General features: G+C 33.7%; 7 protein-coding genes across 7 annotated transcripts; 6 read left to right on the top strand and 1 right to left on the bottom strand.

Moving 5' to 3' along the window:
- Window positions 1-804: 804 nt before the first annotated feature.
- Window positions 805-1,761, top strand: EIN_485140 (SAL2 phosphatase, putative; the record flags this gene model as incomplete). Its single annotated transcript, XM_004255875.1, has 1 exon — window positions 805-1,761. One exon carries the CDS (start codon window positions 805-807, stop codon window positions 1,759-1,761), a length of 957 nt encoding a protein of 318 aa, XP_004255923.1.
- A 92-nt stretch (window positions 1,762-1,853) lies between these two features.
- On the top strand, window positions 1,854-2,905 carry EIN_485130 (programmed cell death protein, putative; the record flags this gene model as incomplete). Its single annotated transcript, XM_004255874.1, has 2 exons — window positions 1,854-2,298; window positions 2,406-2,905. The coding sequence occupies 2 exons, from the start codon at window positions 1,854-1,856 to the stop codon at window positions 2,903-2,905; spliced, it is 945 nt and encodes a 314-aa protein (XP_004255922.1).
- Window positions 2,906-6,396: 3,491 nt separating this feature from the next.
- Window positions 6,397-10,052, top strand: EIN_485120 (serine-threonine protein kinase, putative; the record flags this gene model as incomplete). The annotated part of the gene is made up of 3 exons (XM_004255873.1): window positions 6,397-7,494; window positions 7,606-8,869; window positions 9,004-10,052. The coding sequence occupies 3 exons, from the start codon at window positions 6,397-6,399 to the stop codon at window positions 10,050-10,052; spliced, it is 3,411 nt and encodes a 1,136-aa protein (XP_004255921.1).
- Window positions 10,053-10,249: 197 nt separating this feature from the next.
- Window positions 10,250-13,203, bottom strand: EIN_485110 (serine-threonine protein kinase, putative; the record flags this gene model as incomplete). Its single annotated transcript, XM_004255872.1, has 4 exons — window positions 10,250-10,689; window positions 10,768-11,214; window positions 11,355-12,974; window positions 13,044-13,203. 4 exons carry the CDS (start codon window positions 13,201-13,203, stop codon window positions 10,250-10,252), a joined length of 2,667 nt encoding a protein of 888 aa, XP_004255920.1.
- A 363-nt stretch (window positions 13,204-13,566) lies between these two features.
- EIN_485100 (hypothetical protein) lies at window positions 13,567-13,989 on the top strand (the record flags this gene model as incomplete). Its single annotated transcript, XM_004255871.1, has 1 exon — window positions 13,567-13,989. The coding sequence occupies one exon, from the start codon at window positions 13,567-13,569 to the stop codon at window positions 13,987-13,989; it is 423 nt and encodes a 140-aa protein (XP_004255919.1).
- A 484-nt stretch (window positions 13,990-14,473) lies between these two features.
- Window positions 14,474-16,540, top strand: EIN_485090 (hypothetical protein; the record flags this gene model as incomplete). The annotated part of the gene is made up of 1 exon (XM_004255870.1): window positions 14,474-16,540. The coding sequence occupies one exon, from the start codon at window positions 14,474-14,476 to the stop codon at window positions 16,538-16,540; it is 2,067 nt and encodes a 688-aa protein (XP_004255918.1).
- A 1,895-nt stretch (window positions 16,541-18,435) lies between these two features.
- EIN_485080 (hypothetical protein) lies at window positions 18,436-18,829 on the top strand (the record flags this gene model as incomplete). Its single annotated transcript, XM_004255869.1, has 1 exon — window positions 18,436-18,829. A coding segment is annotated over one exon (394 nt), but the record flags the coding sequence as incomplete, so codon positions are not given.
- Window positions 18,830-18,843: the final 14 nt, after the last annotated feature.

The raw sequence follows: 18,843 nt of genomic DNA, 5'->3' as shown, positions 1-18,843 counted from the left end.
TTATAATTAATTATAATGAATCTCTACAAACAAAGATTATTTAAAATATATTCTTTGTGTTTGTAGTGGTTTTTTAATGTCATAACCATAATTATTTATAAAATTTATTTACATGGTGTTTATTTTTTATTATTATTTCATTTTCGTTCAAATGAGAAAAAAATAGAGTCGAATAAACAACGTTATAACTTAATGAAAATAATTATTAAAGAATAATAATAAAATTATGTATTACCACTACAAAGTTATAAAAACCACTTCTTCTAGTTTTATTAATTCAAAATAATATAATTATAATAACAAGTATAATACAAATTACCACATGGGACAAAAAAGTCCCAACGGTGCATTTCAGCCTTCATGGAAAACAGTACCATACATTTTATTATATTAATATTATTAAAATCTATAAAATCAAGTGGAAGCGGTTAAAAAGACAGAAGCAGTTCTTTATCGGCATGTATTACATAATATAAAAACATGATAATTGTTCATGTTTTTACATACCTTATATATAAAGGTAAAGCAAATTTTTAATTGTAAAATTTTAATTATTTTATAATACAATTTTTATTTCTTAATATAATTAATTTATAAATTGAACTACTATTATTACTAATACTTTTGTTTACAAGAGTTTTCCAGTTCAAATGAATTTGTATAAACGAACTAAAAACTAATATTTCTAATTTCAAAGGTTCATTTACTATAATAAAAACCATATAATTAAGTCATATTAGTTATTCTATAAATAATTAGATATTAACTATTTAAAAAGACTTTCAACTCAAAAGTCTCAATAGTATGGCATTCCAAAAGGAGTACGACTTAGCGCTGAAAATTGTTCAAACTTCGTGTAACATCACACAAAGTGTTTCTAAAAAGTCTTTAGAATCGCAGACACAGATTAAGAATGATAAGTCTCCAGTGACTGTTGGTGACTACTCTGTACAAGCCTATGTGAACTATGAGTTGTCGAAAACGTTCCCAGATGATAAGATAGTTGCAGAAGAAGACACAAAAGCAATACCAGATGCAATCTTTGAACAAGTCAAGGAACATGTGAAAGAACATGTTACTGGTCTTACTGATGAGGAGATTAAGAAGTCGATCAACTTGGGAGCTTCAGAAGGTGGAAAAGGGCGTTGTTGGGTATTAGACCCGATTGATGGGACTTTAGGATTTTTGCGACGTGAGCAGTATGCGGTCTGTTTGGGTTTCATGGTTGATGGGGTTCTCAAAATTGGAGTTCTTGGATGCCCGAACTTTGAGGGTGGTATTATTGTCGCTGCACAAATTGGTTGCGGCGCAAGAGAATACAAAGTGAGTGACCTTTCGATAACAAAAGAGATTCACGCGACTACAACCGACAAAACTGAAGACATCGTTTTCTGTGAGTCCGTCGAGGCGTCGCACTCCGACCAATCCAAGTCGAAGAAGATCAGTGAACTATTGAAAACTAATAAAGAACCATTAAGAATAGATTCGCAATGCAAGTACATGACTGTAGCTTCTGGCAGAACTGATGTGTATTTAAGACTTCCCCGCGACTCGAAGTATCAAGAAAAGATATGGGATCATGCAGCTGGGTATCTTATAGTGAAAGAAGCTGGAGGAAATGTCACCGATATCTTTGGAAGAGACTTAGACTTCACTGTTGGAAGAAGCTTAGCGCGCAACAATGGGATCATAGCGACCAATGGGAAACTCCACGAGAGAGTTGTTGCTGTAGTCAAAGAAGTCTTTGCTGATTTTAAGTGAATTATGTTGGTGAAATAAAGTCTTGTTATTTGTATGAAACCCAATGGTGTAACCCTAATTATTCATCTCAATTCATTACAGAGATAACACTAATGGAGGAGGGTGTGGTATGCGGATTTCTCGATGAACTTCATGAAGACGATAGGGTTAATCCTTTGATGAATCGGTGCGGAGGAGTGGCGTGTTGGTTAAGCGACAAAGTGGGGAACAAAAACAAGTGCCCGTATTGTAACAAAGAAATGTTATTTATGGTGCAGGTCTACGCTCCACTCGAATTTGAATATGCATACCACCGCGTGGTATATCTCTTTCACTGCCCTTTTTGCCTCAAATTTGTGGTTCTACGAAACCAAATTGGGATGGGGACACTCTATGATGATGAGGATTATTGTGAGAGCATTGTGAAAGGAAATATGTGTGAAATATGTGGGTTTCCTTCGACTACAAAATGTGATAAATGTGACACTTATTACTGTGGAGTTGTTCACAAATTGTATGACTTCGATACTCACAAATTGCTGTGTGGAAGACCCCACCGTTTGTTATTACTATTGTTATTAATACATTTATTATAATTAGTAGTAGTAATAAGGTATTATAATTTTATTAATAATAAACTATATAACGAATACACTGACCGACAGACCACGTTCGAGGGAAGTTGAACGGCCGCGGAGGAGCTATTAAACGGCAAAAAGCGTCTGAATATTTAATAGAAACGGAAGAGGAAAGCGAGTTAAAAGAACCAGAGGACAAGGAAGTTCAAAGGATGATCAACACTTCGAAAGAGATGGAAAAGGAAAGTGGAACAAAGGAGAGTGACATTCCACAAGAAGCCACCGATCCTGTGCTTCTGAAGTTTTATGAAAAAATTGGGAAAGCCCCATCACAAGTTCTCCGATATAAATTTGGAGGGAAACCGGTATGGATTAAGACGGACACGCAACTCACGATACCGAAATGTAAGAGGTGCGGCAAAGAATGCGTTTTTGAATGGCAATTGCTTCCTCAATTTATTTATGCGACTAATTTGGACATCGAACTTAATATCGAATTTGGTACTATTGCAATTTATGTCTGCCCAGACTCTTGTGGAGGGGATGACTACGTTTATGAGAATGTGATAGTACAATATTTCATCTGATTTTTTGTGTTCTTCATTTTTTGTAATCGAGGCTATTATAATATTTTTATTATCCAATATAATACAGAAAATTAGTCTTTGAAGGTCAATCACAAACGATTAAAATGCAATAGGAATTGTCTTTGAAAATTGAATGGAAATTTTTTAAAAAAGTTTTGAATGGATATTAAGGTTGACGTAAAATTATTTTACCATGATATTTTTCATTTTGGTAAAAAAGTATAAATTTTACCTCGGTGGATCTTTTAGATCCAGCAGTTTTATTCTGCACCTTTTTTCAAGTTATACATTTTTGGTCAAATCAAAAATAAAATCAAAATAAAACGTAATCGCAATTACTTTTGTTGATTTAATTTATCTTAAAGCAAAAAAAGTTGTTTGGTAACAAGTTTTTAATTTGAAACAAACTAAACATAAATGTTTTTTATATTTTAAATAACATTTTATTTAAAACATAAAACATAAAAACAAATAAGTTCATATTGTTTATTTTTGTGATTTGGAAGTGGTTACAGTTTTGATCATTTGAACGTTTTTCCTTAAAAATGAACAGAACACAAAAGGATCAATCGATAGGTTAACTCGATCATCAGTAAATATTCTCTTAATTTCCGAAAACTCTCTTTCACATGTTGTTTCTGTTGCCGGAATACAAATGTATCTCATTGCCACATCGTAAAGTTATGGATACATTTGTTTTCCATAAACTACCCACCACTTTCCAAGTTCAGTAACAGCTCTTGAATTATAAAGAGTTTTATTATTCAAAAATAAATCTAACTCGGAATAATGAGGTTGTCGAAATAAACCAGTTGTGTGAGGAACAGAAACAACGATTTGGGTTGTTGTGTTTTCATTGGTACTTATATATTTATTTAATATCGTTTTGCTCTTTTCAAATAACTCTCCAGTGAAAGTGTTGGTTGAATAAAGGGGATCTAACAACGTTGAAATAACCCATTGCTCTTTGTTTATTACTTTTTGTAGATGTTTTTCCATGAAATAGTAGAGCGCCAAATAGAACTTCATTTCAATAGAAAGTCTCTTGGTGTCAATTTCAAATTTAAATATTAATTCTTTTAAATAAACACAATATTCCGTTTTTATTCCAAAAATGGTTATTTCTATAAATTTTTCATTCATTTAGCAATTCTATTTTCCACGGCGACTTTTATCCAAACTTTATCCATTTTATCTCGAAGTTTTTCACATATACAAAAAACCGAAGGAATTACAAAAGAAGATGTGCAATAATTTTCACCACTAAGAAGTGTTGTTTCATTTTTTATTAATTCTAATACATCAACAATGCTTTCAAGTAAATCAAAATCTGGCATTTTTAGTTTATCAACATGTCTGTTTTTCTTAAACAGTTCCTCTAATCCGAGTCTTTTCTGCAGAACACCTTCTATCATTAAACAAACAGTATTAAATCTGGTTTCTACTCTTCCAACAAACAAATTACTATAATCATTATCAATATCATATTCACTTTCTCTTGTGGTTGATGTCGAATTAGTGATACTGGGAAGAATACGACGTTTTTCTTCTTTTTTGAGACATTCGTATTGTAATATTTCAAAGTCTTCTTTTTTATTGTTAAACCTTGCAACGATACGATCACATAAAGATAATTGATCTTCTATTTCAATGACAGTTTCTATTGCATTTCTCATACAGGTCTGATAATTGTGCGCATTGCAATTCAGTCAATTTATTATTGGAAGAAATTCATGTTGTTTATTTGGAGCAAACTCGGATAAACTATCTCCAAAAACACATATCATATTAGCTCCTTCGTCTGTTACTATTATAACTTCACCATCTTGTTCATTTAATGTAATATCATATTCAAATAACATTTTACAAAACGTTTCATAAAGTGATTTTGAAGTTATTGGCCTTTCAAGTGTTGGGCAAGAAAGTAGCATAACACATACATCACCACTTTTGTTTAAAAAATGACACGCAAAAGCACTCGTCTCTCCTTTGTTACGACAGTTAAATGTTCTTCCATCAGAAGTGAACGAAATACATGACAATCTTTCAGTTTTTAATATTTGCATTATTTCTTTTTTATCTCTTCTTGTATTTGTTTCATTTCTATTTTCAATTTTGCGACTCCAGGTGGAATGTACTTTCCATCTGAAATCGTCTTGCAAAATATTTGAAATAATTCATCTTTTACAATTGAAAACGGCAACATTTTTCCTGATATCATTTTTATTAAACATTTACCGAAATTTTCTTTTGTTACTTTGTCAAGTTTTGTGCCTTCTGTTTTTTCAAAATGTTTATCTTTTTTATTGTAAATTAAATTATGAATGTCTTCGTGTTGTTGTTTAAGATGCTGAATAAGCGGATATTTGTCTTTCTTTTTCCATTTATTCATTACTGGTTTGTAAACAAAATTTCAATTATTACAAAGGCACTCATCTTTGTCTGTAGGATTCACTGTAAAGTAATCCATTAATTTGGGTTCTTTTTCGATCTCACACATATTTGTATTTAAGTTCGATCTATTTAAATATTCAAGATAACTTGTTAATATATTTATAATATTTGAAATTTATTATTTGAAATACATTTTTTTTAAAAATAACAATTAATTGTTTAAACACATTTAAAAACATTTATCCGTTGATTTAATCGTGTTTGTTTTTTGGTCTTAATTAATTAATAATGCCGATTTATTTTTTTGTTTTTTTTATTATTATTTAATTTTTGTATTTTTTTTTAAATAATTTTTACGATCTTTTTATTTTTATTTTTTAGTATTTTTTTGGTAAAAAGGTAAAATTTTATACTTTATACCGGAATAGGTAAAATAAATTTTACCTTTTTTTCCGTCAACCTTAATGGTTATGTTCAAATCAATGGGAGATTGTTTTTTTTTCAAGGAAATTTTAAAAAATAGAAATAATGATGCGTCTTTTTTGGTAGGCAATTTTAATGCAACATATCGGGATTTATTCATATTTATTAAATTGTGTTATTCTTTTGTTTTTCTAAAAACTGAGGGTATGTTGCTATATAAAACCGGTACAATAATCAGTGAAAAATGTCGTAACAAACGGGGTATTTGGGGTTATAATTATAACCAAAACAAAATGTAAAAAGGGAAAAAGAAAAACTATTTTTCCACGAAAAACCCGATAATGTAAGCAAAATTAGATAAAAATAACAATAGAAAAGTATCAGAGTTTTGGTAAAAAATAATGTGCTTTTAAAAACGAAAAATATATATTAAAAAGTGTAAATTTTCTCATTTATGTTTAAAATAGTGATTGAAACTAGAAAGACTAATTTAAATAAACTATTTAAATAGGTTTGATTACAAAAAAGGTTAGAAAACAATTTCTGGGACATAAAGATAGTATTAACAAATACAAAGCAAACTATATTCAATGGTGGAACCAAATGGCATTTGATATAGTTAATTATACTACTATTATCCTATTAGTATAGCAAACTGTAAAACCATCGGTTTGATGTTAGTGAAGACCGACTTGTTATTGATTCTTCAATTTCTTGTTATTTTGAGCTCTTCCTATCCATGTACCTCTTCGTGTGTTAAATGTGTTTCAGGGGAGTGTGAGGAGTGTGATTCAACGAAAGGATTTTATCCTTCGTGTACCTCCTGTCTACCCAAGTATTATCTTTCAGGGATCTATTGTGAGCGAGTCATAGAAACTCCTCTCACATGTCAGACCTTTTTAACGGAAAAGCCGTCGTATTATGTGATACACTCGTTACTGACTCTTACATACCCCAAAGAGACTTATTTTGTGAATAACCCCTGTGCGTCACAATTGCCACTGAACTCGCAAAACACAAAAGGATACTTCTTTAAAATTCACACGAAAAATGCGATCTACACATTCTCGTCAACTAAAAGTACACACATCGTGCTCCAAGAATCGTGTGAAAAGTGTTTACACTCATTCTATTTGGGGTACACCACCTTCTCGTTGAAACTGAAGGAGCAGGACTATGTCCTCTTCATGTATGGAACAGATAGCGTGCTCTTAACTATTAAAGAAAGTTCACTTGACGAAATATCCACCGACCAAACTACGAGGAGCATGACTGAAACATTCGAGAATTATTACGGAGATAACGCCTGCTTGAACGAATTGGTTGGAGGAAGGTGGTATAAAGTCAATACAAACAACTCCAATTTTTACACGTTATCTACTGGTGGGCCAAATAGTCTGATCGCGTTACAGAACGCTAATAAAGAGTGTGTCGATGTAGCAAGTGGTGCTACTTCCGCTCAAGTTGTATTGCAGATTTTGGGAACATTGTATGTTTTTTCAACATCGCCTTTTTCTGTTCAAATCTCGTGTGCGTATTGTTCTCCCGGTGTGTGTTCAACTTCAAAAGGGCAGTGTGTATGTGAAGGAAATTATGTATATCGAGATGGTAACTGTTCGTTGTGTGGAAATGGTCAAATCGACAGTGGAGAGGAGTGTGAAAATACAACGGGGTGTGGGAGTGATTGCAAGTGTTTGCCGGATTACACGAGTTCTGACTTTAAGTGTTACAAAGTGTTATGTGGGAATGATCGGATTGATATTGGTGAGGAGGTTTGTTACTTTATAACTAATATATTATAATTCAAATAATATAATCCATATAATTAATATATTAAAATTAATATATTAAAATATACTATAATTAGTACATTAACAATCCAGTGTGATGGAGGTCAAGGGTGTAAAGACTGTAAATGTCTTCCGAATTATCGAGTCAAACGTGGGAAAGGGTGTGAGTATCGATACACAGTATTGTTTATATATTTAGCCGTTTTTGTTTTTGTGTATGTATTGTTATACACCATTCTCTTTATTGTGATCTATTCGAAGACAAAAGTGATGCGGATGTTATTTAAAGTGAATGACATGTCCTTTGTAGGATCAGTAGTACCATTTGAGAAGAAAGGAAAGGTGTATGTCAACTTAGATATGTTGCACAATTACGTTTCATTCAACCCTAAAAGTATAGTGTTTAACGACTCGACAAAGCGTCCCGAAGTTGATGAAGTTGAGTTTTCGAAGATCTGTATTACGAATTGTAGGAAAGAGAGTATGACATTTATTTTACATGGTCGGGAGGAGTACAAATATGAATTAGTTTTTGATCCATATATGGGGAGTTTAAAAGGGGGACAGACTATCACGGTTAGGGTTAAGGTCTTAATTCGATGCACAACTATAATTAAAGACAAGAAGATCCCAGTGACTCTTGAATGGGCCAATTGGAAGAATGTGCGGAGGTCTATGGATCACGAGGACTTATTTGTGAGGCAGACGGAGCCAACAGAGGATGAGGGGATCTCGTCTTCTTCGGACGATGAAATAAAGGTGTCGCATGCCACACAGATATACAGCTATCTTTTGCTGAACGCAGAGAGTGAAGTGTCAACGCGACTTGATTATGAGGAAGTTCATTTAGAGCAACCCCCCGTCGGAGCAGGGACGTTTGGGATAGTGTATCGGGCCAAGTGGCGAAAGGTCGAAATAGCAGTGAAAGTGTTAAAGACTGACATGGTAGACTTAAAGGACTTGATGCCAAATTTCGAACAAGAAGCTCAATTGATGGAGAGATTGAGGTGCCAAAATATTGTGAATTTCATCGGGACAATCGTGACACCGGACACCTTGTGCATCGTCACCGAGTTCTGTAATTTGGGGAGTTTGCGACGATTCATTAAATTGAATAAAATCAGTACACTCATGAAAGTCCGATTTTGTCAAGACATTGCACTAGGAATGGGCTATTTGCATCAAAACGATATCGTTCACCACGACTTGAAAACAGACAACGTGTTGGTCTATTCGAAAAATCCGTATGACCCTGTTGTCTGTAAGGTCAGTGATTTTGGAACGTCGCAAGCCTTCATAGAGTCGTCGAACACTATTACCATTCGAGATATCGGTACTCCGCTGTATATGGCTCCTGGTTTGTTCTAGTTAATTAATAGATTAAATACAATACTTATAATACTTATATTATAATTATACTAATACTATATTTATACTATGAATAATTATACTATTCTTACTATAATTGTTATAAATATACTAATACTCTAGAAGTCCACAAAACAGGGAAGTTGACCTTGAAAAGTGACGTGTTTTCATTTGCGATATGTATGTTAGAGATATGGTTAACACGAGACCCATATCCTATTATTGAATTTAGAGACGGCGATTCAGTACTGAACTTTGTATGTAGTGGGAAGCGTGTGGGGATACCCCGAGAATGCGTGTACAGAGATATCATCAAGATGTGTTGGCACCAAAAGCCAGAGAAGCGGCCGGTCTTTTCGAAGATCATCGAGTGGTTAGCGCCGATGGTGCAAGAGCTCTCTGCGAAGAAGAAGGAAGTGAAAACACAAGGGAAGAGTCCTAAGACGCGGACGCCATTGATGAGTCAAAGTCCGAAGATGAAGAAGAAGGTGTGTGTGAATCAGACCCGAACACGGAGAGTCTATTCTGGGAATAAAAATAACATCGAGAACATCTCCGATGCGTTGGTGTCACCGAAGAGCTTCGATGTGAACAGAAGTACATCAGCAAAGACTGACGAAGAGAATATGAAACAGGGGAAAGGGGTAACTCTTGATATCAAATTGCCACGAAAGAATGTCAATATAATTGAGAAAACGCGACTTGGTGGCGATTCGGTGACTACACCCGTCACCTCGACCAAGTCGTCGGAAGAACCAACACGACAAACAAGTTTAGTGAATGACGCAGAATATCATAAGATCCTCCTTAACGACTTTTCAAAGGAAATGCATCTTGATAAAAGCTTTGTGAAGAAAGAAGAAGAAGAAATTGAGAGTGAGACCATGTCGTCTGGAGAGGAAGACACTCCAGAGGAAACTTTGAAACCATTTCAAACTGCGGAAGATGATTCAGTCGAGAAATATGAAAGCACCGAAGATGTCTCAGAAGAACATCGACAAGGAGGGTCAAATGATTGGGATAGAAGAGATGGCCAATACTTCGATTATTTGGACCCCCATAGACTCTGTAAGAGAGAGGTGACTTTGCGAAGAAATGTGACTATGATCAACTTCCATCAACGAATCGATTATCATGCCAATCCAAAGAAGAACACTTTCTATAAGAAGTAAATGTATATTTTTATTAATAATTTAATTAATAATTTAATTAATAATGTATAGTATCGATTATATTTTATTTAGTAATAGTAAATTTAGTTGAAAAATAATTTGACATTTAGTTATAATAATTGAATATTATACTATTCAAATATAGTTCAAGAAAAGTAAATAAGTTAAGGAGTAAAATAGTAAATTCTAAAATTAGATTAGAACATATCTTGAGCTAAAAGCGACACAACCTTGCTGTTACTCTCTGGTGTTGGATTGGCATCTTTGATGATACCATCTTCATTAGTATCAGTTACTTCAACCGTTGGGATATGTTGTTCGTTCGCGAATTTGGTGCTTTTGTGCTTCTGCAGTTGCTCATCGAAGAACTTCAGAAGGAATTCGTCGATGACTTCAAAGGTTGGACGCTTATTAGGGTCTTGGTCCCAACATTTTGCAATCAAATCCGCAAGTTCATGGTTGAATGTCGTTGGTATCCCAAGTCTTTTTCCCGATGTCACAAATTGGGAGATGTTCCATGAGAACTGGAACAATTCTGTATTGTCATAGGCGGGGTGTTTAGCCAGCAATTCAAACATAATAATAGCAAATGAATAGACATCTACAGAGTAACTGTAATTCCCTCCAGACACCATTTCTATAGATTAATAGATATAGTATAATATAGTATAAAATATATATATATTATTATAGTTTGTAATATAGTTAAACAAACCAGGTGCCATATAGGCAGGCGTTCCGACCGCATTTGTCATCATCGCACTTTGCTTGATAGAAATGACATCACGAGATGTTCCAAAGTCTGATATCTTTGCTGCGATAGCAACTTTGGGTGAAGTTGAGAAGAGAAGAAGGTTATGTGGTTTCAAGTCTCTGTGCATGATATGTGAAGAGTGCAAGAATCGCATTCCAGAAGCACAATTCGTCAGACACTTATATGCCAATAATTCAGAAAACTCGTCTTTCATGTACATATCATTGACTGAACCATAGGGAGCAAATTCCATCACCATTAGAGTGTGTCGGGGAACATCAGAACTCCCTAAGAATTGGACAACATATCCATTTCTAATAGAGGAGTATATAGCAACCTCTTGGTCAAACGCCTCTTTCTCAGACTCTACCATAGCTTCTTTGACTTCTTTCACTGCGACGGTCAACCCTTTCAGTTAGTAATTAGTCATATATAACAACAAGATGCATAGAGTACTATAATAATAATATTATTAGTAATATTATTATATATTATTAATATATCGATTTATATTAATAGTACATTCTAGTTTTATTAATAGAACAAACCCAAATAGGTCGATTTGTAGACACTCCCAAAGGCTCCTTGATTCAAATACCCTTCATTCTTTAACTCAGTATAATCCACATACGGTGAAACATTTGTTGAGAAGTTGAATTGTAATTTTGTGTGTAAAGTAGTTCCTTTAGAATCAGTCGACGTGATCATTAAAAATTCGTCTGGTTTACACGTGCAGAGGATTTCAATGTCGACTAAGAAGAAGACATAATATGACTTCTCGACTTCGTCGACACCATGTTTAATCGTAATTTTCATTCGATGAGTTTCTGGTGCTTCTACTTTATACTTCAGCTTTTTGTTTGTTTTATTACGCAACTGGACCTTTTGTTCGTACGATTTTCTGACTTCAAGGACTCCATTTTCCGAGCCAAAGGTCAACTGAGCGACATCAATTTGGAAAGGAAATTGGTCGACGGGGACAAACGCGATTTCCTGTCCATTCAACGTGTAGATTTCGGTCTTTTCGTCCTTTTTCGTTGTCGGTTTCTTGAAGTACCAAAGGAGTAATACTACAATAATAGCTCCTATTAATATCAAGAAGAGTGAAATTAAGACACAACTCACTATAATCCCCGTTTTACTCTTAAAAAATTTCTTATAGCACTTCTTAGTCTTTTCATCATAATAAGAGTCGTGAATGCATTCACACGTTCGATCAATACACACCGTTGTGATGTTCTTTGACTCAAATACAACATCCGATGAAACGACTTTGCCAGTTGTTGTATCATAAGAGGCATACCCTCCAGCATAGAACCTTTTATGTGTGACGGTGACAGTATACCCAAAGTATTGCTCGACACTTTTCCCCTCTTTTGAGTCGACCAATTCAAAACGTGGAGAAAAGCCGGATAAAATGTTATCAAAATATACAAAGACTTTCCCCGTGTTATTTTTATAGGTAAATGCCCCAATAATAACCATCGAGCCATATGTCGCTATATTTTCTGCGCGCTTTGCATTATAAAATTTGGACGTCCCTTTACTATAAAACGGCACATTCAAATAACTCTCCTTCTCGTAATTAGTCTCTTTGTCGATCGCGATGATCTGATTTCGATCAGAAATCTGAAGGTACAATGTGTTGTGCAAATTCGACGCCATCTTGTCTGTCGCAAAGGTCTCCGACGTCGAGACGTTCGTCGCAAATTTAATTTCTTTAACAACGCCATTTTGGCCTTCCTTGTCGATCACTAGTAAGAACACTTTACTCCCAATTTTGGTCGCAGCGTACTCATCACCTCCAACAAGAAACTCGCCACACTCCGTTTTGTTCGTTTGGTCAATTTCAGAGACTGACCCGCCAACTGCAGCGACTTTCAATTTCTTATCTTTGCATACTATGACAAACTCTTTGTCATTCACTTCAGTAAAGTTCTTCTTTTGGAACAAAAATGGACTTCCCATATCACTGAAATTCGGCGTCGTCCGCTGGACTTGACCAGTCGAAGCTTCGATTTCATAGAAGTTGCCTTCGTTCAAGAGCATCACTGACTCACGAATACAAAATATCTCCGGGCGGAAGGTCGCAGAGTTGCTGAATGACAAAGTAGTGGAAGCGTTCACCTTGTCTCCAAGATACGTCTCCAATTTATATTCGTTGTCTTCTGTCTGTAAATGTGTTGAACATATAGTAGATTTATAGTTATAATACAATAAAGTATAATTGAACTAACTTGCATTGGGGTATAAGTAATGGAGAAAAAGGTTATATCTCTGTGTTGTGATTTCGTTGTAATGTGTGTTAAGGACAAATGACTTTTTGTCTACTTTTTTGATGTTCAAGTCGATCAGTTCAGCTTGTCCAAAAGCGAAAAGAAGGATTGTAAAAAGCATTACTTTTTCAAGTTCTATTAGTTCCAATTTCAAATAGTTTAATTATAGATATTGTGTAGTTTATATTTGATTTGGTAGTTTATGTCTTCATTTTCTTTATGATAAAGTTTATCACCATAAAATTTAAAGAATTTATATCGGTATTTTATTCAATGTAATATAACAGTAAAATACTTGATATTTTTATTTGCAGATTTTTTTTCCGATAAAAAAAGAGTCTTTTTTTGTTAACTAAAAAAATAATTGAATAATTTAAATTTTATTATTTTTAAATTTTTTTCATCTAGAAAAAAACAAAAAAAACAATACCTCAAACTGAACTTGAAAACAAAGAGGTTAATCTTGAAAATCACACATTTCAAGATGGAGTGGTTTGCTGAGTTTCAAAATGAGTTCAAACAGTTTTCAAAATCGGTCTATGTTATTCCATCGACGATAGATACTGCCTTTGAGAAAGCACAGCGCAATTTTAGTCGTTACGAGAAAATTTATGAGTGTCTTTCAATTATATTTTTAATGAGTGTTGGTGTCTATTATGGTGGTGTTGCTCTTGTATTATTGTCATTACTTCCAACCATTCTAATAGGACTTGTCGAGTTTAATGCTCCTTTAAGAAATGCGTATGGGACTAATCCAAAATGGTGTTTAGCATATGGAGCAGTACTCCCAACAGTTGTTGTTTCCCTTCTTTATGGAGCTGAAAATGTGTTTCAAATGGCTTCTGTGGCTAATGCGTCGACTGTCGTAATTTGTGTCCACGCAGCACTTTCTAGCAATTATAACTGATTGATACATTACTGTACTACTTATTATAACATTATACTAAATGTATATATTTCAAAGTAAAATTTAATAATGTATTATAAATAATAATAAAAATATTATTTAGTTGAATAAGAAATTATAATAGTTTTTTTTCATCAATATAAATTAATCTATTTTAATTTATATTGATAAAAATTAATAAATTATTTATTATAATACATAACACTTAACAATTTATAATAAAAAGAATAAAAAATAATAATTATGATATTATTAATCATTATTTATAATTTAATAATTTAATAATTTAATAATTTAATAATTTAATAATTTAATAATTTAATAATTTAATAATTTAATAATTTAATAATTTAATAATTTAATAATTTAATAGATTTATTAAATAATAAAAAATAGATATATACTATAATAATATTATATATTTAATTTATATTCTAATAATTTAAAAAACCAAATCTTATTAGATTCAAAGTTTCAAAGAGAAATGGGAGTCCACAAGTTGTGGGAAGTCATTGGAGAAGGAAAGACAGTGAATCCAAAAGACTTAAAAGGGAAAACGGTAGCTATTGATATTGACGGTTTTATAGTTCGGTCTGTTAGTGGTCGGAGGTATGAAAATTCCACTAAAGTCGCGCGGGAGTGTATCATACGCATGTATTGTAAGTGCCTTTATTTTGGGATCAAACCAGTCTTTGTTTTTGATGGGAACACAAACACTTTTTTGAAGGAAAGTACACTATCTAAGAGAAAGAAGCAAAGAAAGAACATTACACGACAACGGTTAACAGAAACATATGACAAAGCGATTTCGACTTTTAAAGACGAGGATGTGACCGACAGCGACAACAAGGTATCCACTCATAAGACGAGTTGTGAGCAAGATAAGTATGATGCGATGTATACAGAGACGGTCAAGAAGTCGAAGGAGATTGAGGGCAAATACGTCAGCCAAATCAAGTCGATGGACACCAACTGGAAAACTTTTGGGATACACCAACTTGAGAACAGAATTGTAGTTGGGGATCTTGAAAGAAAGAAGGGGGTCATCAGAAGAGAGCAAATAGAGAATTATGTTCCGATGAGTAAAAAAATGGAGGACTGGGACGTGTTCTCAGTAAATGAAGAAATGTATCACTCAATGATCGAATCGTTTGTAAGTCAGGAATCGGTCGTTGAAAAGGAAAGTGACTATACTACTTTAACATCACAGATGGAAGATATAATCAGTGGATGTGCGAGAATGAAACTGGAAAAGAAGGGTGAAGAGATACAACTAGAACAGACTCAATCTACTATTAAGATAGAGTCTAATAAAATTGTTAATTATGAAACTATAAAGATGGACGAAGGAAAAGATGACGTCAATCTTTATAGTTTCATTGACGTTCCAACAGAACAAACTCAATCAAAGCAGATTGATTTTGACCAATCCATATTGTCATTATATGATGAATTGAGTGCAATTGAAAGTACTCCAGTTCAACAAAACGCACAAGAAAAACCACAAGAGGAACTCCTTGTTTCGTTTCAACCACAAGATCGACCATTTATAACTGGAAAAAAGGTGTCAAAAGTTCAAGTCGCGTCAAAGGAAAAAGTCATAAAAGTTATAGAAAAAAACCTTATTGAAAAAATAGAAAACGGCAATGGTGTCAATCACAATAACTCACAAAAAGATATTTTTGTGAATGTTGAGACAAAAAAATCTGATGAGATGAACATATCTCCCCCCAAACAAGAATCATTAACAATAGTAAAAGAAACTAAAGAAATAGTTCCATCAAAAGAAATGGGCAATTTGGATACAAACACGGTTCAACCTCAAAACGATTTAGTCGGGGTTGTTGTCAACGACCAAATGATGAGTCTTGAGGTTCAAAACGTAGTTTTTGAGATGGTAACTGCCCTTGAGATTCCACATGTTTTTTCCCCATGGGAAGCGGAGGCGCAGTGTGCGTATTATAACAAAACGAAGATGTGCGACTATGTAGCTTCGAACGACTCGGACGTTTTTGTTTTTGGGGCCAAAAATGTTATTCGGAATTTTTTGATAGATGGGGAAGTGGCAACAATCCACACTGCCAATTTAACACAAGAAAAATATATCTTTTTGGCATTACTTTTGGGAAGTGATTTTACTGAAGGAGTTGGTAAAGTTGGACCGAAAAGGGCTATTCAAATTATAAAAATGTTTGATACGCCGGAGCAGTTTGCAAAGGTCATGCACGTAAGTGATACTTTCACGAGTTTTCCAAGCAAAGATGTGAATAGTTCTAAAGGTGAAGACAAGAAGAGTGTTATGGAGGAAATGAGGAACGAGAAAGACATTGCAAGACTTTACAAAAAGGACATTGATCAATTGAAAAATGTTATAACTCTGAAAGACACCTTTCCGGACCAACAAGTTATTAAGGCATATCTCCACCCAAACATTCGAGAGGAACAATTGATTCTCACTTCTCAATATTCCAAAGAGAAGCTTCAAACGTACGCCAAAGAGAAGTTGGACTGGAATGAGCACATGCTTGCGAAGTACTTTGCGTCTCTCTAAAAGTGTGCAAAACACTGTTGTCGAGGGGACTAAACGATTCGAATCAAAAGATCAATTGGATCACAATAAAAAGGATTGAAGGCTTTTGATTACTAATTGGAAGGGAACGGTCGTCCATACAACTTTGAATTATAGTAAACAACTCTATTTCAAGCATTATGACGTTTAGTTAACTTGTTCATTAAATGTCAAATTGATATAATTAAGCTGTTCCTTTCTTCAACTCTTCATTCATTGTCGAACACATTCGAAAAACTTTTCGTCTTTTTGCTTTCGGTCTTCGCCAAACCTTCATTTTTCTGGATTAGGACATTTTCCCGGGTTTGTAACGAAAAATCCACAGAAAGTCTGGTTGGAGTAATAGAATAACAGAATGTTTTCTTAATGAGGAGTGTGCCTTCGAGATAATATTTTACTAGAATTAAACTAGTATTGTTAGATTTATTTATTACTTGAACGCCATTTAAACAGAGGTCCAAATCAAAATCGATTAACCATTTATAATAATATTATTTCCTATTAATTATAGTTTCAAATGGTGCAGAAGTTCCGTTTACCATTTGTTCGGTATTAAGAAACAAATTATAAATATAGTTAAAATATAGTTACAAAAGCAGATTGATAGAAAAAAGAAGAGCTCCAATTATTTGGGACAATCCCTAATAAGTACCGGATTGTTCTAAAATGCCATTTGTTCAATGAAAGCATTTTGTAGCTTCTTTTCGACGATCTCAACATGACACTGCCAAAGTCTCTGAATAACAAAACAAGTAACACTGCCATTTTGAAAAGCCACATTTCAAATCTGTGCCCAATTCCTTCTCTTAAAAAATCTTCGTTCTAAAAAAAACGTCGAAAACATAACAAATTTGACTGTGAATAATTCCGAAACACATTTTCGGAACAATTTTTATTCTATTTATAAAAAGTTGGCATTTTTATAAAACTCGATAGATGATTCATTAAGAAAATAAGTAGATGGAGATAGAAGACCAAAAGTGCGTCTTTGAAAGATACATAATTGGAAAAAAAAACGATTCATAGTGTAACTTTATTCAACTGAATCGAAAAAATCAGGAACTCAAAAAAGAGGGTTATTGAAAGACTTCACACTAAAATTGGTTTTGGTTGAAAGTTGGCTATTTCTCCAAATTGTTTTAAATGGAAAAATAATGATTAAAAGATAAGTATAAAGATGGGAAGTTATTTATTCAAGTAACTGATGGCCGTTTTTGCCAAGTGCTTGAATTTGTGGAAGAATCATTTTGTGTTACAAAAAGCCGAAGAAGGGAAAAAATTGACTGCAGTGTGTTTTCTAATTTGCTGTTTTGGTGATGAAAATAAGACGATCGTTTGCGAAAAACAAAGAAAATCGTGGTGAAGGGATTCCAGAAAGTACGTTAATAATCCCAATCTTCCTAACAGTCCCGATTTGAAATCAATTTATTAATAGAATTTTGTTTTTTGTTATCATATATAAAATCGGGATTTCATCGAAGCAATAGGTAGATAACTGTCTTATAGAAATTCTTTTGAATGTCTAATCATGTGGGATAAGTGAAAAGAAAATCAATTTGAAAAACGACGACATTTCTAAATTTTTAAATACTTTAAAAAAACCCGATTTGGTTTACCAAAACAACTGAAGTGCGCTATTCGGTCACAAACCCGATGAACACCAAGTAAAACGAAATGTTTATTGTTTAGGAAGAGCGAGGATTATACACAGATGCATTCTATATATAAGTGACACTCCCTTAAATGATTTTCACACAAGACAACAAAACAATGAATAAAAAATACTGCAGAAGACAAGGAAAAAGGAACCGAAAAGAACAAAACTTGAACAAAAGCCAAAAAATATAGTTTACTCGTATAAAAAGTCTGTTAATAAAATGCACTACAAATTCGGTACAATGATGAGTGCACGGGCTTACAAACAGAAGAGGGTTGTGACGGACTCCACTCTCGAGTCGCGCAATTACATCGTCTACCAAGAAGGGATCTTCTTGTCTTTACTCAACAAACACTGTCAACTCATAACAATCTCCCGGCCGACAAAGAAAGCAATAGTAACAAAACAATACATCAAAATCAACACAATCACCATCAACAATGAAACTATTAACGTCGCGGATTTGGTCGAGAAACGATGTCGCGACAGACTCGAGAAGGACAAAACTAGTGGAATTAAAGTCGGGTCGGCAGTTCGTCGGTTCACGTTAAATAAGACGACGGAAGTCCACCACTTTCTCATGGACCTACTGCAACTGTTTGGATACGTCTTTTGTACGCAAATCACT

Source organism: Entamoeba invadens, assembly GCF_000330505.1.
Source record: "Entamoeba invadens IP1 unplaced genomic scaffold scaff_1105074726715, whole genome shotgun sequence".
Classification (NCBI taxonomy): Eukaryota; Evosea; order Mastigamoebida; family Endamoebidae; genus Entamoeba; species Entamoeba invadens.
The sequence above is the reverse complement of the archived record's forward strand: the minus strand, read 5'-3'. Positions and strand labels throughout refer to the sequence as shown.